General features: G+C 40.5%; 1 protein-coding gene across 2 annotated transcripts in view; it reads left to right on the forward strand.

Moving 5' to 3' along the window:
• The window catches only part of ppa1.S (pyrophosphatase (inorganic) 1 S homeolog), a 35,745-nt gene extending 25,807 nt beyond the window's left edge, over positions 1-9,938 (forward strand). For both annotated transcript variants that reach the window (XM_018236099.2, NM_001091466.1), the window contains 3 exon segments: positions 6,988-7,057; positions 8,095-8,134; positions 9,775-9,938. In XM_018236099.2, coding sequence (XP_018091588.1) covers positions 6,988-7,057; positions 8,095-8,134; positions 9,775-9,803 — 139 coding nt within the window. In that variant the 3' untranslated portion in view covers positions 9,804-9,938.
• Positions 9,939-21,092: the final 11,154 nt, after the last annotated feature.

Below are 21,092 nucleotides of genomic sequence, written 5' to 3' on the forward strand. Positions count from 1 at the left end.
TATCCGCAATTATGGAGAGCCGCGCATCTACCACAGCACAATTTTTTGTAACTTCTCTTTATTATAGGTTATCAATGGAAAACAAAATAGTACAGTACACATGCAGTGGACCTTACACACAGTTCGAAAAGTAAGGTCAGCATCATAAACAGGTACAATATTCCGTAAAGCAATTTGCTGAAAGGAGCAAAAAGAAGAGACCTCTAATGGGAGTGAAAACAGACAGGAAAATAATAATACAAAGAAATAAAAAGAAAGCATATCCTAAAAGAGCATCCTGAGAAACAACATAAAAGATAAGAACAATAATATTAAAGCCTAACCCAGACTGCATGCATTGACAATGTAAAAGTGAAAAGACTAGCTCAGGAAAGCTATCAAAGATCATAGCAAGGCAAAAAGAGAAAATATCACAGAGTTGAAGTTTGCCCATGTCTGTAGGTCAGCCATGGCGACCAGATTTCCTCATATTTCGACAGCCTATACTCATTGCGAGCTGCCATATGTTCCATAGCTGACCACAGCACAATTTGAGGAAATCCGAATTGACCTATCCTTGCTGCGCCAGGACCTTCAAAAGGTGGGGGAGCGCACTACGGCCTTAGAAACCAGGGTGTCGGCAATTGATGACGCCATGCCTCCGTTACAAACTGATATCCAGGCCATGAAAACCCAACTGAAGGCAGCCATTGATAAAGCAGACGACCTAGAAAATAGATCAAGACGCAATAACATCAGAATAATAGGTCTGCCTGAGCGGGTGGAGGGGAATAACCCTCCATTGTTTATTGAAAATTGGCTCCAAGAGACTCTAGGCCCAAATACCTTTTCTCAAGTCTTTATAGTGGAAAGAGCTCATAGAGTTCCAACAAAACTCCCACCACCTGGTGCTCCCCCACGCCCTTTTCTCCTAAAACTGCTCAACTACAGAGATAGAGATGCGGCCCTCACAGCAGCCAGAGTGAAAGGCCCAATCCGCTTCCAAGGGGCAACAGTATCACTTTACCCCTGACTTTTCACCTAACATTCAAAAACAGAGGGCTGAATTTACAAGGGTAAAGGCTCGACTCAGAGAGGCGCAAATCAAGTACAGTATGCAATACCCCGCGCGGCTGCGCATTCAAGATGGTGACCGTGCACACTTCTTCACCTCTCCTAAAGAAGTAGAAGACTGGCTCAACCTACAGGGCGTTCGCCAATCTCCCAACCGGAATCCCAGACCTGACTAACTAGCAACCTCCCAGAATCCCCAATTCTGATCCAGTCCACAAGGATCTCTGCAAGTTGTTGTTTCCCTTACCCACTAGGGCACTCTATTGACTTTGACAAAGTTTGAGTCAAATAACTGTCCAGCTTCCCTTTGTTCTACCCATGGAACGCTTCCCCCTAACGTTTTTGCCTACAGGATCAGCCCTACTACTCTCCACAAACTGTCACCTCAGAGGGTACATGACCCTTCTTTGCATGTCCTAAAGACACCATTTACTACCTGCAAAAAAAGAAGGGGGGGAGGGAGAGAAGAAGGAAGGAGAAGAAAATAGAGATACAACTGACTTGAAGGAGTTTCTTAACAAGCATATAATCCTGCAGTTTAAAATTCCCCCCCCCTCTCCCTTTTTTTATTTATTTATTTTTTTATTTTATTTTTTTCTTCTCCTTCCCGGCCACATCGATACCCCACTGTGGGCCGCACCTGGTCTTTTCTTACGGGGCAATTGCCCAATATTTCAGCTCGGTGCCTGACAACAGGCAGTTACTAACTTCAACACCCGCCCTAGACCCCCGGATAGGGACTGTTTCTTAGCAGATGTCTAGGGGATAACCCCCATTATTGTTCTAGATTGTTATGGGTAATAGACTCACCCGAGTTTGGGGGGTGAGTAGGGAGGGTTGGGGATGTATATATGTTGGGTTTCTTTATCAATGTATTTCGCAGACTATTCACTCCAAATTGCATGGCATAGTAACTAAGCATGATGCACTCTGTATGTTTCTCTTACTGATGTACCTGAAGGGATGGACACTTCCTCTGGCTCGGCATATACCTACAACTGTATGCTATGGCTAATATATCGATACTTTCTTGGAACATGAGGGGCCTTAATTCCAAATTTAAAAGGAGCTTGTTGTTTAATTACCTCAAGAGATATCCTCCCTCTATCCTTCTCCTCCAGGAGACGCATCTCTCCGGGTAAAAAGTTCTCGCACTTAAGAAACCATGGGTGGGATGGCATTTTCATTCTACTTTTTCAACTCATTCTAGGGGCGTCTCCATATTAATTCGCAAGGGTCTGCCATTTGAACTTCTAAAGCTCCACTTAGACCACTATGGCAGATTCCTCGTAATACATGGCCTTATCGCCAACAAACCCATTCTATTGGTCAATCTTTATATGCCTCCGCCATTTGCAGTGTCAATCCTAGATATACTGATGACTAAACTGTCTGAATTCCCACCTAGCCCCCTATGTATTATGGGAGATTTTAACTGTTGCTTAAATCCGTCCTTGGATAAACTTAGCCCTGACCCCCATACACTTACTAAGCTCACCATGTGGACGGAAGCCTTACAACTAACTGACCCCTGGAGGTGGAAATACCCACTCCAAAGAACCTTCTCCTGCCACTCTCCAACACACAAAACTTTCTCTAGGATAGACCTGGCTCTCGTATCTCATGACCTCCTACCTATGATTGACCAAATCCGATACCTACCCCAATCCCTATCTGATCACTCCCCACTTCAAGTTACTTTTCGCTGGAATCCTGAGGCCTCAGACAAGCTATGGCGCTTAAGCCCTCTTTGACACTGCAGTGGCCGAGGCGAATGCCCAGGCCTATGGCGACTATTGGGTCCATAACGTGGGGTCCACCTCCCCTCTGACTCTTTGGGATGCTTCTAAGGCAGTCATGAGAGGAGCGCTTATGGGGGCAATCTCACAAGCTCGGAATGCTACTTTAGACCAGGTTAAAGCCGCGGAGAATGAACTCCGCAATGCTTCAGGAGCACATACACTGCTAACTATGCTGGTCTCCTAAGCGCCCAAAACTCTCTTTCCAGAGCCTCCGTATCACTAACTAGGAAAGCCTTACTTTACCAGAACCAGCGTATCTTTGACCAGAGCGACAAAAACAGTAAGCTTTTGGCATTTTTGGCTAAACAACAGACAACATCCTCTGCTGTTCCCCGCCTTATCTTGGATGATGGCTCAATAGTTGCAGAACCCAAGCTCATAGCACAGGAATTTGCCACCTTCTACCAAAACCTCTATTCTACCACAACAACACACTCTAGAACCCAACTCCTTCACTTCTTGGACTCTATCCCTATCCCCTCTCTCTCACTTAGTGACAAAACATTTCTGGATGCACCTATAACGCCCCACGAAATTGCTGATGCCATTGCCTCCCTACCCCCAAATAAGACACCAGGGCCAGATGGCCTCCCTCCAGACTGGTATAAAGCTCTCTCAGAACAATTAGTGCCGAAATATCTAGAGACGCTGCAAAGTGCTTTTGATAGTAATTCTCTACCTCCTTCATTTACAGAGGCCCTCATAGTTGTCATCCCTAAACCGGGTAAGGATACAACTCGCTGCTCTTCATACCGCCCTATATCTCTCCTAAATACAGATGCTAAAATCCTGGCTAAGGTCCTCACTTCCCGCCTCCAACAGGTAGTCCCTGACCTTATCCACCCTGATCAATCTGGCTTTATGCCAGGACGCTCCACTAACATCAACCTCCGCAGACTCTTTACCAACCTGCAGATTGCCCATACTGAAACAGGCACCAGAGTAGTAGCCTCCCTAGACTCTGCTAAGGCTTTCGATTCGGTGGAGTGGGATTACCTATGGGAGGTTTTAGCCCGTTTCGGATTTGGCCCTAGATGTATATCCTGGATCAAACTTCTATATAAGAACCCCACGGCGCGTGTGAGAGTTAATGGTCATATCTCACCCCCTTTCTTACTAACCAGGGGAACAAGGCAGGGTTGCCCCCTCTCCCCAATTCTATTTGCTCTAGCAATAGAACCACTGGCAATACTGACCAGACAGTCTCCTTTAATCAAGGGTTTAACCTATGGAACTATTCAGGAAAAAATCTCCCTTTTTGCTGACGACCTCCTTATATATTTGGCAGATCCCAATGATTCTCTTACTGCCCTCCTGGACCTGGTCAACCGGTTTGGCTCATTCTCCGGACTACGAGTTAACTGGGATAAATCAGTTTTATTCCCCATTGACCCTGACCAACCTCGATCTCTACCACAAGAGACCCCACTCAAATGGGCCACCCAATTCAAGTACCTAGGAGTGATAGTCCATACTGATCTCACCACATACACTACCTTAAACCTCGACCCAATTTTAGTTAACCTGACCAATACCTTAAATCGATGGACTAAACTCCCTCTGTCTCTCTGGGGTAGAGTGAATGTCATTAAAATGATTTACCTCCCCAAAATTCTCTACCTACTCCATAATGCGCCAATATTTATCCCCAAAAAATACTTTGAGTATAAACCAAATAGTGAACCCCTTTCTCTGGAACAATAAAACACCCAGAATCGCTTGGTCAAAGTTGTGTGCACCATGCGACGAAGGAGGACTGGCCCTCCCCAATTTCCATTGGTATTTCATAGCTTCACAAATATATTACCTACACTGGTGCTTTAACCCTGACCCGTATAACCCTAACTCGCAGTTACATGCTCTTTTACTATCCTCGTGGGAGAGTCTCCGCAACTTTCCCTATAGGAGTCCCAGGGATTCTGGCCTGCTACCGACGACACTGACTACCCCACAGAAAGCCTGGCTGATAGCCCTCAAAATCTTGGGCCATTCACCACCCCTCCTATCCCCTCACCTCCCACTCTGGGGAAATTCCTATTTAAATCACTTTAGATCCTTGCAACACTCTGCTTTCTGGCCCAGGCAAGGCATTAAATGCTTGAAGGACCTCCTTGAGAATCGTACCTTTGTCACCCATTGCACACTACAACAGAAGTGGCAGCCAACGCAAATTCCACTATTTAAATACCTACAATTACGACATACCTTCTACTCCCAATTTAACAGTCTTACCCCCCAGCAATCCTGCCTAGTCATAGAAGAAATTCTTCATGATCCCAATCCAGCAAAGATGGTGTCCCGGCTCTACCAGCAATTCCTTTTATCCGGCCCCAAACCTTTTCGATCAGCACAAGTCTGGTGGAATTCCAAAATTGTAGGCCTTGAGCAAGATAACTGGGATGAAGCAACAGAACACATATACACTGGCCTGATATCGTTGAAAGACAAACTAATACAATATAAAATTATGCATCACATTTACATAACTCCCACACGACTCAAACTAATGGGCCAGATCCCCTGCGATTCCTGTCCCAGGTGTCACCAACAAGCTGCGGATTTCTTCCATCTTATCTGGGAATGCCACTACATATTGAGCTTTTGGACACAAGTCGTAAACTATCTATCAGATAATCTTAAATTATCTTAATTTCACCTACAGTTTGCCTTTTGGGGGTCCTAGAAGAGATAATCCCGGCTAAATATACTCGAATCTCTTTTCGTATCCTACTCTTTTATGCAAAAAAAACTGTAGCCCTACACTGGATGGGTAACCTCTCACCCTCTCTCAATGCTTGGATACAACTGGTTAACAAAGCAGTACCCCTGTATAAACTCACCTACGAAGTTAGGGGAACACCAGCAAAATTTGATAAAATTTGGGGCTTGTGGAATGACATTGACCCGACCCCTCTATAGCACGTCTTAACTGAATCCATCTCCTATTCTGAAATCCTTCATGGTTTGTTCTGCTACCTATCCTCGAGGGTCCCAACCTAGCCTTCAGATTTAAAGTTCACCTGAGTTTGATAGTGTCCATCTCAACTTCTCAATAACTGTATTGTGTTATGCTTGGTGATAGCCTGTGCCATGTTTTCTTCCTGCCTAACTTCTACAGTTTAGTCTGCGAGTGTACTTATTTGTTGTATGTATGATTGATGTGTGTGTTTAAAATAAGGAATAAAACTTACCTTTAAAAAAAAAAATATCACTGATGAGTCAACCCATATTAAAGTGAATTCAAATTGACAGGCAGATACTGCACTGAATATTAATTAAACTAATAATGTTAAAACCAATGAAAATTCCTATTGGAAAGTAACTTGGAATTATTTTTCTTTCATTGTAAAATGAACCACTTTTCCTCACTCTACTCTGCTCCTCTACCTCTCTCTCCATTCTCAGTTAATCACATCTGCTACAAGCCCTCTCTTCTCTTTTGCTTTCTTTTTGTAAACATTTTATTTTGCTCTCCTTCTAATTTCCTTTTTATCCTTTAAGATCCTCTTTCTCTATTTTCATATTTTATTCACTTATTTTTATCTAGTGTTAAACCTTCGTTTCCCCCAGTTGCCTTGGAGGTCAGACTTGTAGTGCAAGTTTATGCCATCAGGTACTTTAAGAACTTGGCCCCTGCTCAGTTGCATGGACATTGGATAGGCTTTAGGTAAACCCTGAACTTACTCGAAACTGTCCCAACTCCAACACGTCTAAGCAAGGGCATAAACTCTGACATAGAAAGGAGTAATTCCTGCTGGTGTAGTAATCTATATCTATAGCCACTAATAAGATACCCAGGTGCAGTAATCCATTGCAAGTAAGATATTTACTTTTAAACAACTGACCAATATATTCTGATTGGTTGCTATGGCTTACTGCACCCAAGACCACAGTCACTGTCTGACATCATCAAAGTACTATAGTGTGGATTTAAAATGAGTGATCACCGATTGGGTGGTATGGGTACGGTAGAGGGAGGACCAGTAGTCTGGCAGGTAGGACTGTTTTTGTTAAAAATCCAGTCAATTCTGATTGTCTGAAAACTTCATTAGATATTGAATTATGATGTCGTTTTGGTGTTATTAGCAGTATTCAGTAACCCAACAAAACATTTTTCATGTTCTTCCTTCAGTAAAAATGTAACTGTGAACGAAAGCCCTTTCTGCTGCCCTGAAGATGAGGCTGCATCCATTGTACAGTCTGTAAGTTGTATTTTGTGTGGAATGATTCTAGTTCTGATGTTTCATTGGCAAAAAGAGTAAAAAATAAAAAGTTGACCAGGTGTTGCTGTGTAAAAAAACCCAACGTATTATCAAGTACTTCTGTGCAAAGATCTGGAGTAAAAGTAAGCAGCCGCTTGGAAAGGCTATGAAAAAAAAACACAGCATCTAATTATTGCATTTTTTTCAAGAGCAGCTTCACTGGAACTTAATTGACACTTACATTTTCCCATTGACTTGAATGGATTAAATTTACATAGATCTGGCGTAAAATATTGCACCAAATGCACATTTGGCATAAGATAAAAACACCTTAATACAGTAAATGCGCACTTTACACAGCTTTTTTTGTGATTAATAGGCCCCTTTGTGTCTAATAGTTGCAAGTGAGACAATATTCCCATTAAAGAGGCACTCTTTTCTGTTTTGACTATTTTAAGGGTATTCATGTATATGATATATATGCACACTTAAGAACATATACAGGTATGGGCACTGTTAGCCAGAATGCTTGGGGCCTGGGGGTTTCCAGATAAGGGATCTTTCTGTAATTTGGATCTGCATACCTTTATGTCTACTAAAGTATAATTAAATATTAAATAAACCCAATATGATTGGTTTGCCTTCAGTAAGGATGAATTATATCTTAGTTAAGATCAAGCACAAGGTACTGTTTAATTTTTACAGGGAAAAGGGAAATTGTTTGTAAAAATTTGAATTATTTGATTAAAATAGTCTATGGGAGATGGGCTTCCCATAATTTGACTCATTCTGGCTATCAGGTTTCCAGATAATTAATAATCAAAGTTATAGTACAGATACCCACTCTACTCACAGTAGTGCACTGCCTGTCCTCCACTACATTTTACAGTGTTTTACAGACTACTTATTAGCACACTGAAAATCAATAGCCGCTGCTTTCTCTTTACTGTAAATAAAATGAGCTCACTGCACATACAATAACCTAAGTTTATTATTATTATTAATAATAATATAATAAATATTTTTTTTGTTTGCAGGCTCCATCACCAGGAAGTCCAAATAAAGTTACAGCAGATGGTATATTATATAATCCTTTTGTCTGTTTTTATTTTGCTTTTATTACCCAGTGGACAAAAAAGGATTTGGTGTATTTTACCAGAAACGTTGCACATTTATATATTAAATGAAATGGGGAGAAGAATGTACAAATGAATCCCTAGTCTGTAGTTTGGAACAAATGAAATGCTGTATAGAGCAAGAATCTTTTACGGCCAACTTAAATGTCTCGGCAGCAGCAGGGAGCAGCTGTTTCTGTGCAGGTGCAGTGCAAGCCTACTGTACCATTGCCAAGTGGGTGTAAATCTATAATAGAGATCCTACTGTACGTAACTAAGCCAAATGAAACAAACAACTGACTTCAGACTCATTTGTTTCATCATGTTTCATACCCATTTAGTGGTTACTTATAGGTTTGGGTTGTCTAACATGTAAGCTCCCATCATTCCTCAGCAGCTGAAAGCTGTTCATGGTCCTGCAGCTGTTAGAATCTACAACTTTTGGCATTCCGCAAGTTTGGAATATCTGGTCTAGACATTGTATGCTTCATAGCAATATGTATGGCCCCATTGTTTTCATTCTATTAAATGTCAGATGTTTACTTTTAGCCCTCCAGAACCTATTGTTGTTTTTTGTTTTTTTTTTGATTTACCATAAAACGCAAGACTGCTGCTAATAAATATCAATGCATATTGCATTGTATGAAATGGGCTGAAAGAACCATATGTACCATATGAGGCGATATGAAAGGTATTGCCACCTTTTTCTAGTTTAATTGTTCAGACTAATAACCCCAACAAGCTACAGCTCCTCTTGCACATTAGCTGATTCCCCATGCGCTGGCTGGCACAGTGTGTCTACAGATTTCCTGATCAATGAATTGACATATCTGCGGGAAAATACAAATATGTACTGATATTTTATCAGCTGAGAAAGTTTGACCACCATACAAGTACCATGTGAGGTCAGCATAAATGTGACATGTAAAATAAGCATGTAATGCTAATCATTAGCGCTAACATTGGTAAGCAGGCAAACCCACCACCGTTATCTTTTACTCTCTTTAGAGGAGATTCACTAAAGGTCAAGGCACACGCAAAGATTCAGGGAGATTTAAATTGCATCTTCTTCGGGGCGACTATTCTCCCCGAACTACCTCCCGCCAGCTAGAAGCTAAACTGCCGGCAGGAGGCAGTTTGGGGAGATAAGTCAACCCGAAGAACTGGAGACTTGTCGCTGGGCGACTAATCTCCCCGAATCTGAGCGTGTGTCTCTGCCCATAATGGTCCCTAAACAGGGTTGGACCAGAGGATCTCCCTCTGGTCCTCACCTAAGGACAGTTCTCGTCATCCCATTCTTATTTCCACCATAGGCTTCTATGAGACCTAATATATATGACCCTCTCTACATCAAATTGTTGTGAAAGTGGGCCCTCGATTTCAAGATCTCTGGTGGGCCCTAGAAGTAGTCCAACAATGTATACTGGTACAAATGGCATCAAATGTTAGGATATAAAAGTATGCAGTTATTTAGTTGACTTTTTAAAAAAAGAAATCTATTCATGGGGGGAAAAATAAAATCAACTATTTAAAGAAGCGGGGCTTTTTAAAGTGTGTTTTGGTGAGAATATTGTTTTCAGGCAATCATTTCTTTTCTTTCAGTTGATACATGGCATTTTCTTAACCAATGAGATCTCAAACAAGTTATTAGAGCACATTCTTCAGTTACGTCAAGAATCAAATCAAGAAGATATATTTTTATTTTTTTAATGAAGTGGTTATAAAATCGAATTGTGTAAATAAACACATTTTCTCTTTTCATTAAACAGTTTTCTTCTTTTGTTTGAGCGGTTTTACACTTTGGTTAGCAAGTGTTAAATACAGGCCTGGATTTGTATGAGGCAACAAAGGCCTAGGACGGCAAGATTTTAGGGGCGGCGTGGTGAAGGCAGGTGAAGGTGGGCGGGTGCTAGGACCATGCGGCCTAGGGAACCCCCCCACACTCAGCTTATTAAAAGACGACACACTCCCTAGGCAAAAACTGACCTATGCAGCCCGTGGATGCCCTGAAAAATTTGGGAAGATATGGGACAGATGGCTAACGGACCCACTAACGGGTATTGCAGCATGAGTAAACCGGACTAGACCCAGGATATGTACTACCAAATAGATAACCTAATGAATGTACAATGGAAATGTTCATCTTTCCTTTCTTCTCCAGCCCTCCTTCTTCCTCCTACGGTTTGTTAATGAAAACTCAATAAAGAAAACCTTACAAAAACTGGAGTATGGGCTTTGTTTGCCCACACCCTGGTGAGTTAAGCAAATTTTTGGGGGCAGGTACCCTTTAAGCTTGCCGTAGGCAACAGATTTGATTGTAAAGTTTAGCTGATTTCAGCTATAATATCAGACCATCTAGGCATGTATGGCAAGGCCCAGGACGGAGTTGGATTGTTTAGACCAGGGATCCCCAACCTTTTTTTTACAGAAAGCCACATTCAAATGTAGAAAAAATTTGAGCGTAACACCAGCATGAAAAAGTTCCTGGATGTGCTACTTATGGACTGTGACTGCCTATTTGGTAGCCTCTTTGTGGGCCGCAGCCTATAGGAAGCTCTGATTGACTACTCTGGTTTTTATGCAACCAAAATTTGCTTTTCAAAAATTAGCGCCTGTTTGAGGCCACTGGGAGCAACATCCAAGAGGTTGGTGAGAGACTTGTTGCTCACAAGCCACTGATTGGGGATCACTGGATTAGACAGATGTTACTGGTGGATTGAAGATTTTGTTCTGATAATTAAGAGGAACCCTTTCTACTGTTAAAGTTGTGTAAATGGTTGGCCCAAATGAATGAAACTATCTAAAGTAGTGGTGATAACATTGGAAGATGCCACTGTTAACCAGGGCCAATCCAGCATGTGTCTCATTTGGGTAATGGCAACTGCAGTTAATAGAACAGATATGTTTTGCACTGCAGGCATTGTATTTATTTTCAAGTGAGCTGCTGGCTACAATCAAGCACAAATGGTTAATAGATAACAATTTAAATAACTTGACCTTACATACAACAAAAAGGAACTGTGATCAAAATATAGTCTTGATCATTAGGGCAAACACAACTTGTCTCAACGTGTTTCTAGCAAAAGAGCAATCTACATAGTACAATTTCCCATGAGATGTAAAACAATACAGAATAATGCTTGTGCCAGTTTAGGGTTTTTTTTTTTTTTATAAAGCATAAATATATTTGCTATAGGTGCACATTAAATGAAAAATCAGGAGCCAACAGTCTTAATATATTGTGCTCTGCCAGGGTAGAGCAGAACAAAGACAAGCCTCGACTCCAAGCCAACATTCAAAAAAGGTTCTAGTGAATGGAATTTCAAATTACCGGCATTCAAAGAACATCTGCAAAGAATCAATGATCTCTTAAAGAATTCTCCAAGGAGACGCTTAAGCAAAAAGAAGAAAAACCGATCTTGCTTTTGTATTAGGTTGTTTAGGTTTCAAAGTGTATTAAAAGCACACTTACCCTTCTGACTCAAATTGCCATTTTTTTTACCCATAATGGAATTACCACTATGGTGGCAGGAGCTCCAGAGTTCCCCCGGAGATAATAGATCCACAATGTTCCCAATTCATAAGAGTTGAATGGACAGATGCAAGACACTTAGGACACATAGCACATAGTCCCAAAGCTTTGCCTTTAACTCAAACTGTTTGGTTTTAGCGACATCAGACTCCCTCGCTATCGCTCAGTACTCTGAAATAGTGTCTTCTCCCTTCAGTGATACCAGGACTCTATGAGCACCAAGGTATATGTCCATGGCCAAGTGCAGCAGCTCTGTACTGCATTTGTCTGGAAGAAAGTAAACCATATGGGGGTTTATTTTGATGTGGTATGAAAGCTTACCAATGTTGTGGTTATAAATTTGTAACAAAAACCCCTGTAAATAAATGTGCTTGCATTGGTACTAAGGGCCTTATTTATCAAAGTCGAATTTATCTGAGTATTTTAATCTAAAAAGTTTGACCAAACTAGAATCCACAATGTGACCTTATTTATTATTTAAAAAAAAACCTCAATTTAATTGGATCGGGTACAAACCCGAAAAAATTGAGTGAAAATCCAAATCGTACAATGTTTTTGGAGTTTTTTCCCGAATTGCTATTTTTTTTGGGGCTTTTTCCCGAAAAGCACACATTTTTCGGATTTTTGCCTGAAAAGTCTGAAATAGTTGGATTTTTGGGCTAATTCCAGTGCAGACCACAGAAACTTCCAAATATCATAGAGACCTCTCCAACTGACATACACTATACAGCCTCTGTAGGTCTGAGATGCCGAATTTTCGGATTCAACCTTTTTGCAGCCACAGGGTATAATAAATCTTGAAAAATTCCTGTTTTATTTTCCACTACATTTTTACAGTAAAAAAACAAAATTCTCGAGTTTTTTTGCATTCAGACTTTAATAAATAACCCCCTAAATGACTAATAAAATCGGGGCCAGGGAATATGAATTGATTAACCTCCCCTCTTTTGTATGACATCTGGTGAAGTCTTGGTCAATTTGTTATACTTTGATTGAATAAGTAATCCTAAAGGAATTTTCCAGTACATTAAACACTTGTTTAAATAGTGTTTGGAATTATTGCTCATTTTCATATACTGCTGGTTGGAAAAGAGGTAAATGATCTAGTACTACTATATATGCCCTGTTACAAAGAAACATACACAGGGCTGCCATGCCATTCAAACCCCCCTTAAGGAAATCTGCACACAACCCCATGACTAGCTTTATAATACATTGCTTTTTAGGGCCCAGTATCTACAGTGCCTATATGTTTTATTCCATGTACCTCCTTGATGGCTTTCCTGATTCCATATGTAAGTGTAAAGGAAGGAAAATCATAACTGTGATATAAATGGTGAATATATTTCACAATTTATCCCATCCCTACCATCAAGGGGAAAATATCCAAAATTATCCAAAAGATCCAAAAAAAAAATTCATTTGGTCAAGAGAGTGGGCAGGAGTGGCCCTGAACAATGCTGTGTGTCATACCGAATAGTCACCATAACTGTTTATTATGATGATGATCCTCCCCAAACAGGAAAGGAGATCAGAAACTTCTATTTACACCAGTGATCCAGAACCAGTGGCTCGTGAGCAACATGTTGCTCACCAACCCCTTGGATATTGGCCCCAGTGGTCTGAAAGCAGGTGCGTATTTTTGAATTTGAGGTTTTAAGGCAAGTTGTATCAAAACCAAGTGTACTGCCAAACAGAGTCTCCTGTAGGCTGCCGGTCCACATAGGGGCTTCCAAATAGCCAATGACAGCCTTTATTTTCCACCATCCAGGACCATTTTGCATGCTTGCGTTGATCCCCAACTCTTTTACATCTAAATGTTGCTTCTGATTTAATAACGTAGGGTCCCCTGATCTACACCATTTGAAACAACCTCTTTTTCTTTAGTTGGTCTTATGGCTCGGAACAAGAACCCCAGAACATGCCATAGTGTCATATTTTCATTAAAAAAATATTTGAATGTTTTCACTCTTTACAATACCCATTAGAATACAATTTAATCTGTTTATTTTAACATTATCAATCATGTTAGTGCACATTGGGAAGAAATAGCTCCATTAACTGGATCTCTGATATCATTTATACTTTTTATATTTAAACCCCTTTCCTCAACCACCTTCATTTCACAATTTGAGCCTATATTTAGCTATTAGCCCACCTAAGCATTAAGAAAATGAATCTGGTGCCATACCTGAAGTATTTATGTTTCCCTTTGTGGAACAACACATATATAGACTGACTTCATGCATATCGGCTAGAATCTCCTGATCAGTGCATTAAACTCCTGGGCAAAATACATTGGTTATGTGTATTCAGACAGACTTTCTTTACAAACGGATTGATTTCCATGGTGCATAAACCGTTTGCAATACAAGGCTGCTTTCACTATCAATTTCTGAATTTTCATTTCCCCTGACAACTCCACTTGAACGTCCTACAATTTCAGTAATTAGCCACTGGCTGTTTTTAATGGGAGGTTAATTGGAGCACACTTTAGTGATCAGGTGGGAAAGCTGAACAGGAAACGGCGCTCCATTAAAATACAAACACTGTAAGATACAACTAGTGGGTTCTGTACTATCACAGAAGACAGAGAAGCTCGGCAGATGGTAACACTGCCAAATCAAAGTTCCTATGTAAGGTGCCAGCCAATACCTCTGCTGTCTAATGCCTTTTATATTTCACTTTGATCTACTTGCTAGGTATTCTTTAAAAAAATGTCACATAATGACACGTTAAATAATCAGTGTTATCTGCAAATTAATGAGAGTGCAGGGAGCCCTTTGATAATTGTGATGAACTGTTGAAATACCATACAGTACATTTAATAAAGTTGAATTTGTGGAAAATAGTCCTTGTGATTTAAAATGCAAAAACTGCTTTAATTTCTATAATAATGTCTTCATATTCACATGCATAGATTGTCCGAGTACTCTTATTTTTGTGGCTTAAAGGAACAGTAACATCAAAAATGAAAGTATTTTAAAGGAATGTCAATATAATGTACAGTTGCCCTGCACTGGTAAAAATTGTGTATTTGGTTCAGAAACACTACTATAGTTTATATAAACAAGCTGCTGTGTAGCCATGGAGGCAGCCATTCAAGCACAGGATACACCAGGGGTCAGCAACCTTTACTATCAAAAGAGCCATTTTGCTCCTCTTCCACTAAAGAAAAGTAGTCTGGAGCCGCAAAACATAACACAGCTTATAAACGTTTAAAAGTCTTAACTTTTTTTAATTTTAACAACTGTTACAACAACAGCATACAACAAACAGAAGAGTATATGTGTAGGCCTACTTTGAAATAAATGAAACACTGAATAGCCCTATTAAATGCTAGTGTTTTCATCTGTTAAATATGACTTCTGTTTCTGAAGCTCCATGCTGATCTTCCCTCTCTTGTCTTGAGTGTGTGACCGCGGTAATGACCATGATGAACCATCTTGCTGCGGCTCGGGCTTGTCTGTCACTCCTGGGACGTCTATACAGCCCTCGCACCTGCTGACAACTTCCTGAGTGTGCGACCGCGGTAAGCTAACCATTAGCTTACCGCAGTCAGACACTCAAGAATCCGCCAGCAGGTGCGAAGGTGTATAGACGACGTGACAGGCAAAGCTGCAAGACTGAGCCGCAGCAAGCAGGATGAAGAGCCGCATGAGGCTCCGGAGCCGCGGGTTGCCTACCCCTGGGATACACAGTAGATAACAGATAAGCTCTATAGTATACATTGGGATTCTTCAGAACTTCTGGTTTTTTCTGTGTGTCCTGTGCCTTTTCATCAGGCAAAAGGTTCATGAAGAATAATGGGATCAGGAGGAGGTTGATCGACCGAAAAAGTTTTCTTGACAAAAGGTTTGACCAAAGAAACATGAAATGAATTTGAGATGTTCATGGAAGAAGGCAGATCATAAAGGATAGACAACTGGTTGATTATCTCCTTAATCTTGAAGGGACCCACATAGCAAGGACCAAACTTGGGAGAAGGCAAGCAAAGTTTGTTGTGCTTTGTGGAAAGCTAAACTAAATCTCCAATTTGATAGGGAGGATTAGAACGACGGTACTTGTCAGCAGCAGCTTTCAGAGAAGAAGAGCCTTTGAGAAGGGATTGATGGACTTGGGACGAGACTTGAAATCACGGAAAAATTGCATCAGCTGCAGGTATCTCAGTCTTGAAAACACCTGTCAGAAGGCAGATGGATTATAACCAAACACGGAGAAACACGGAGAGAAGCCCAGAGAGTCGTGTTGAAGATTATTATGAGCAAACTCAGCCCAGGGAAGAAGCTCAACCCAATTGCCCTGATTTTGGGAAATGAAACAACGCAGGAACTGCTCCAGGATCTGGTTGGTCCTCTCCGTCTGCCCATTGCTTTGCGGATGATAAGCCTAAGCATGATAGATGTTTAGAAAAAGCTTGCTAAAATCTGGAGACAAACTGACACGATAGACTGATGAACTCCATGAAAACTAAAAAATCTCTTTAATGAAAACGTGGGCTAACCCAGCCACAGAGGGAAGTTTCTTCAAAGGAATAAAATGGGCCATCTTGGAGAACCTGCTTACTACTACTAAAATAGTATTTATATCCTGAGATTTGGGCAAGTCTACAATGAAGTCCTCAGCAACATCAGACCAAGGCCGATCAGCAAAAGGTATGGGTTGGAGAAGACCACATGGCAAAAAACGTCTTTTGTTGTGCACACACAGTGCAGACTGAGACGAAAAGTTTAACATCCTTAAGCATAGAAGACCACCAACAATATCTTGAGATGAAATTGTGAGTTTTCTTGATGTTGTGATGTCTGGAAATTTTAGAAGTATGAGCCAAAAGTTCATGGCAGGATCAGTAAGCAGAAGAATCGGAGCCGAACTAAACAATTTTTTTAAGTGTCACAAACGCGTCCTGTGCTTGTGGGGTCCAAGAAGAGTTAAATGGTTTCTTTGTGAGAGCCACAGTCTGGGAAAAATTCTTGATGAATTTATGATAAAAATTAGCAAAACCCTAAAAACGTTAAATAGCTTTAAGACCATTGGGAACAGGCCAATCAAGGACACCAGAGACCTTAGCAGGATCCATCTCGAACCTGGAACAAGAAATGATGTAACCCAGAAATTAATGGATTTGTGAAACTCTCACTTCTCAAGTTTAGCGTAAAGGCGATTTTCCCTCAGCTTGCTCAAAACTTGTTTCACTTGAGAAATATGTTCTGACATCAAGGAGGAGAAAACCAAAATATCATCCAGATAAACAATGACACAAGAGTGCAGAAACTCACGAAGGACATTGTTTATAAGATCTTGAAAAACAGCGGGGGCGTTGCACAAGCCAAATGGCATGACTAGGTATTGGTATTGGCCATCCCGGGTGTTGAAGGCCATCTTCCACTCATCTCCTTGACGAATACAAATAAGGTTGCACGTCCCCGAAGTAAAGATATTGGCCCCTCTGCGCCTATCAAATAACTCAGGAATCAAAGGGTAACGATACTTAATCTTAATCTTGTTCAAGGCACGATAGTCAATACACAGTCTAAGAGTGCCATCCTTCTTTTGAAAAAAGAAAAAAACAGCTCCGGCTGGTGATAAAGCCCTTTGACAAGTTGTCAAAAAAGTATTCCTTCATGGCTTGGGTCTCAGGAACAGATAAGGGGTATGTTGTTCCCCTAGGAGGAATGGAACCGGGAACCAGATCAATCGGACAGTCGTATGGACGGTGCGGTGGAAGAATCTCAGAGTTTTTCTTTTCAAAAACTTCAACGAAGTCCTTGTAGGCAAGTGGAAGAAGAGGATTGGACTCTGGAAGCCAAGAATTGGTGGGCACAGGAATAACTGATGAGGCCATACAATTAGAGCAACAAAACGAACTCCAGGCCGTGAGTTCTCCAGTAGACCAGTCAATGGACGGCTTATGGAGCAGGAGCCAAAGAAACCCCAAAATGATGGGAGTCTCAGGCCACTGAATCATAAGGAACGAGATCTCCTCTTCATGGAGACTACCAACACGAATCAGGACTGGGAAGGTAGTAGACGTGAGCACACCTGGTGAAATCGGTCTGCCATCCACAGCCCGGGTAGAAAGAGGAATCTTGAGAGGCACTGGACAAAGGCCACAGGATTCAGCAAAGGAGTTGTCAATAAAATTTCCTGCCGCTCCAGAATCCACAAAAGCTTGGCAGAAAAACGTACCGGACAGAGAAGAAAGGGAATCAGGGAGAAAGATACACAAACTGTAAAAATCTTGCCATGGGGAGACTCCTCCCTCACACCTAGGTTGGTGAGTTTCCCGGACACTGGGGTCTTGTGGGACAGGATCTGATAAGATGTCCAGTGACACCACAATACATAGAAAGCCCAGCAGTTCTCCTATGGGTTCTCTCCTCGGGAGTTAAGCATGTTGCTCCAAACTGCATAGGTTCGTCACAAACTCGTAGAGTGGGAACTGCAGGAGGAGGAGAGTCAGATCAAACAAATGTAGATACAGAGGGTTTGCTGGTATGAGACTTTAGTGAAGACTTCTCTCTCATTCAGGAGTCTATCTTGACAATAAAGACAACAAATTCATCAAAAGAAGTAAGTAAGTAAGTAAGCAACCAGCTTATCTTTAAGATCCTCATGAAGCTCCCTCCAGAAAGCTGCAATAAGTGCCTCATTGTTCCAAGACAGTTCCGCACCCAAAAAAGGATTTGTAGTGATATATACTGTATATGTTCCATATTTTTCACTGGAGACATGAGTATGAAATAAAATCCGTAAATCCGACTGAAAAATTTATCCCTACACAATCTATTACAAAGGTTAAAAAGGTGGATCAGTAGCTGATACTAGTTACCGATGGGTTAATATAGCATTTCATAGTTTCAGCAGAGGCCAATGTGTGCGTGATGCTTACTAATGACTGACCTGAAAATTCCGGCAGTGCAGGTTTAATTGCCAAGGGGCGCAAACCCCCGAGTCAATCTCAACAGGATTTTCAAAGGAGTGCAGATTGCAGATTTCAGCCTCTTTAACAAAGACAAAAAATGAATTGGACTGTAGGGAAATAAAAAGGGAAAAGTGATTAAGCATCCATTGATTCCGAGAAGAGCCACAGGGCCAAGAAACCATCGTTAGCTCCAGCACATCTGCCAGTTTGAGCTGCATTAATAGAGATTTATGGAGGTGCTCAGAAGCAGCAATGGTGCTTGGCCGGCCGTCTCAGGATATTATTATTGGTTATAAAGCACATTTGACTGACCTGTAAAATATTGGTTTAGGGCTGCAAAAAAACAGACAATTTCCATTTGAATTGTCTTAAATATTGGAACATACAAAGGAATGTCATGATGGTAGTGTTTGGGAATGTAAAATAACCAGAACTCTACCCCAAACAACAAAACAGGCCACATCAGTCCATCAGTTGTAAAACAAGGTGACACTGGCATTTTTCTTTCTGACCTGTCTCATTGTTGTACCCTATTGCAGGCACTTTTAGTTCTTTTTCACCTGCTTGTTTCCCCACTTTGCCTCAAATTGTTCTGTACCATGTGAAACACTTGTATTGTCTGCTTGGGACCTGGGGTTTTCCAAGTAATCAGTATCACTATACATAAATTTATCTGGTTGGACTTTTTTGGGCAAAAACTGGAATTTATAGTGGAAAAAAAACTCGAATTCTTCTAGATTTATTATACCCTGATGCTGCAAAAAGCCAGAATCCGAAAATCCTGCATCTCAGACCTGTCGAGGTCCTGTATAAGTCAATGGGAGAGGCACCAATTTTAATTTGAAGATATTGTGGTTTGCGCTGAGTTTAGCATGAAAATCTGAAATATTTCATTTTTACAGTGTAAAAGGAAATAATGAAAATATGAATTATTTCATTAAAATGGAGTCTATGGGAGATGCTTTCCTGTAATGGATTCCGGATAATGGATCACAATACTTATACAAACACTGTATCTATATAATTTGCCCGAATAGATGAAAGTAAAATACAAGGAGCTTGAAGGCCTCGAGAGAGCATATTTCCCTTTTTGCTAAAAGGTTTGGCTATTTATGTCTATGTCTATTCCCCGGCAGTGATAAATAAAAAAAACTCCCTATTATTATTTACCAGGCCTTTTTGATTGTAACCCTGTGAAATGCTATTTTGGGTACATGTGGCTAATATCCCTCCTCAAGTGACTACTGTTAATGTTTTTTCCCATGATCCACGAGTTGTTGGAATGAGTAATTGGAAGTCTGATTCATTAAAAGGGTTGTTCATCTTTAAATTAACTTATAATATAAAACATATAAATTCAGGTAGTGGATGAATACATTTATCTACAACCTTGGTTTAGTTGTTGACCTTGGTCTGGGATCCAAAATGTTGGCCCAAATAAAAAATTCACTTTAATATAGTTTAAGTCCTATGAGTGCATTCTTCTTTCATATAGATATAATAAATATATGTCCTACAGTTCAATGCACAGCCCATTTCTCCAAGGAGTGAAGACTAAAGGGATATACAAAAGAAACTTTGATGTACATCAAAGGGTTCAACAGACTTCAGAGGAGAAGGAAAAGTCAGAGGATGCAAAATTCTAAAACAAGGCCCAGGTCCTTGCATGGTAAAGTGTAAGTAAGGCAGTAATAGTCCATAATAGACTTAATTGGAGATTACAATCATATCATTGTAAAAACATAACAAAATTATGGCATAGGTATGGGACCTGTTATCCAGAAACATGACATTGAATTTTCTAGATAAGGGATCTTTCTCTAATTTAGGTCTCCATATCTTGTCTACTTAAAAGTATTTTAACTATTAAATAGCATAATATGATTATTTTGCCTCCAATGAGGATTACATATATCCTAGTTAAGATCCAGTACATGATACTGCTTTATTATTACAGAAAAGGGAATTTATTTTTTATAAATTTGAGATATTTAATTATAACAGAGTCTATTAGGAGAAGTGTCATGAGCCCATTGGAAGTGCCCAAGTAAACCATGCAATCATGTTGTGAATGTTGCAAACAGTGGCTTAATTAGATGTTACTGGCCCAAGAAAATTATAAATCCAATGTATATAACTGTGACCATTCACATATAATAAAAGTGTTGCATGTGGTTTTAAAGGATACATAAACTGTAGGCTAAATTACCCCCCCCACCCACCCAGTATTGTAGTCAATAATGAATATTACAGTCATATGAAAAAGTTTGGGAACCCCTCTCAGCCTGCATAATAATTTACTCCACTTTCAACAAAAAAGATAACAGTGGCTTGTCTTTCATTTCCCAGGAACATCTGGGGTGTTTTCTGAACAAAGATTTTTAGTGAAGCAGTATTCAGTTGTATGCCATTAAATCAAATGGGAAAAACTGGCTGTGGAAAAATTTGGGTACCCTTGTAATG

Source organism: Xenopus laevis, chromosome 1S (assembly GCF_017654675.1).
Source record: "Xenopus laevis strain J_2021 chromosome 1S, Xenopus_laevis_v10.1, whole genome shotgun sequence".
Taxonomy (NCBI): Eukaryota; Metazoa; Chordata; class Amphibia; order Anura; family Pipidae; genus Xenopus; species Xenopus laevis.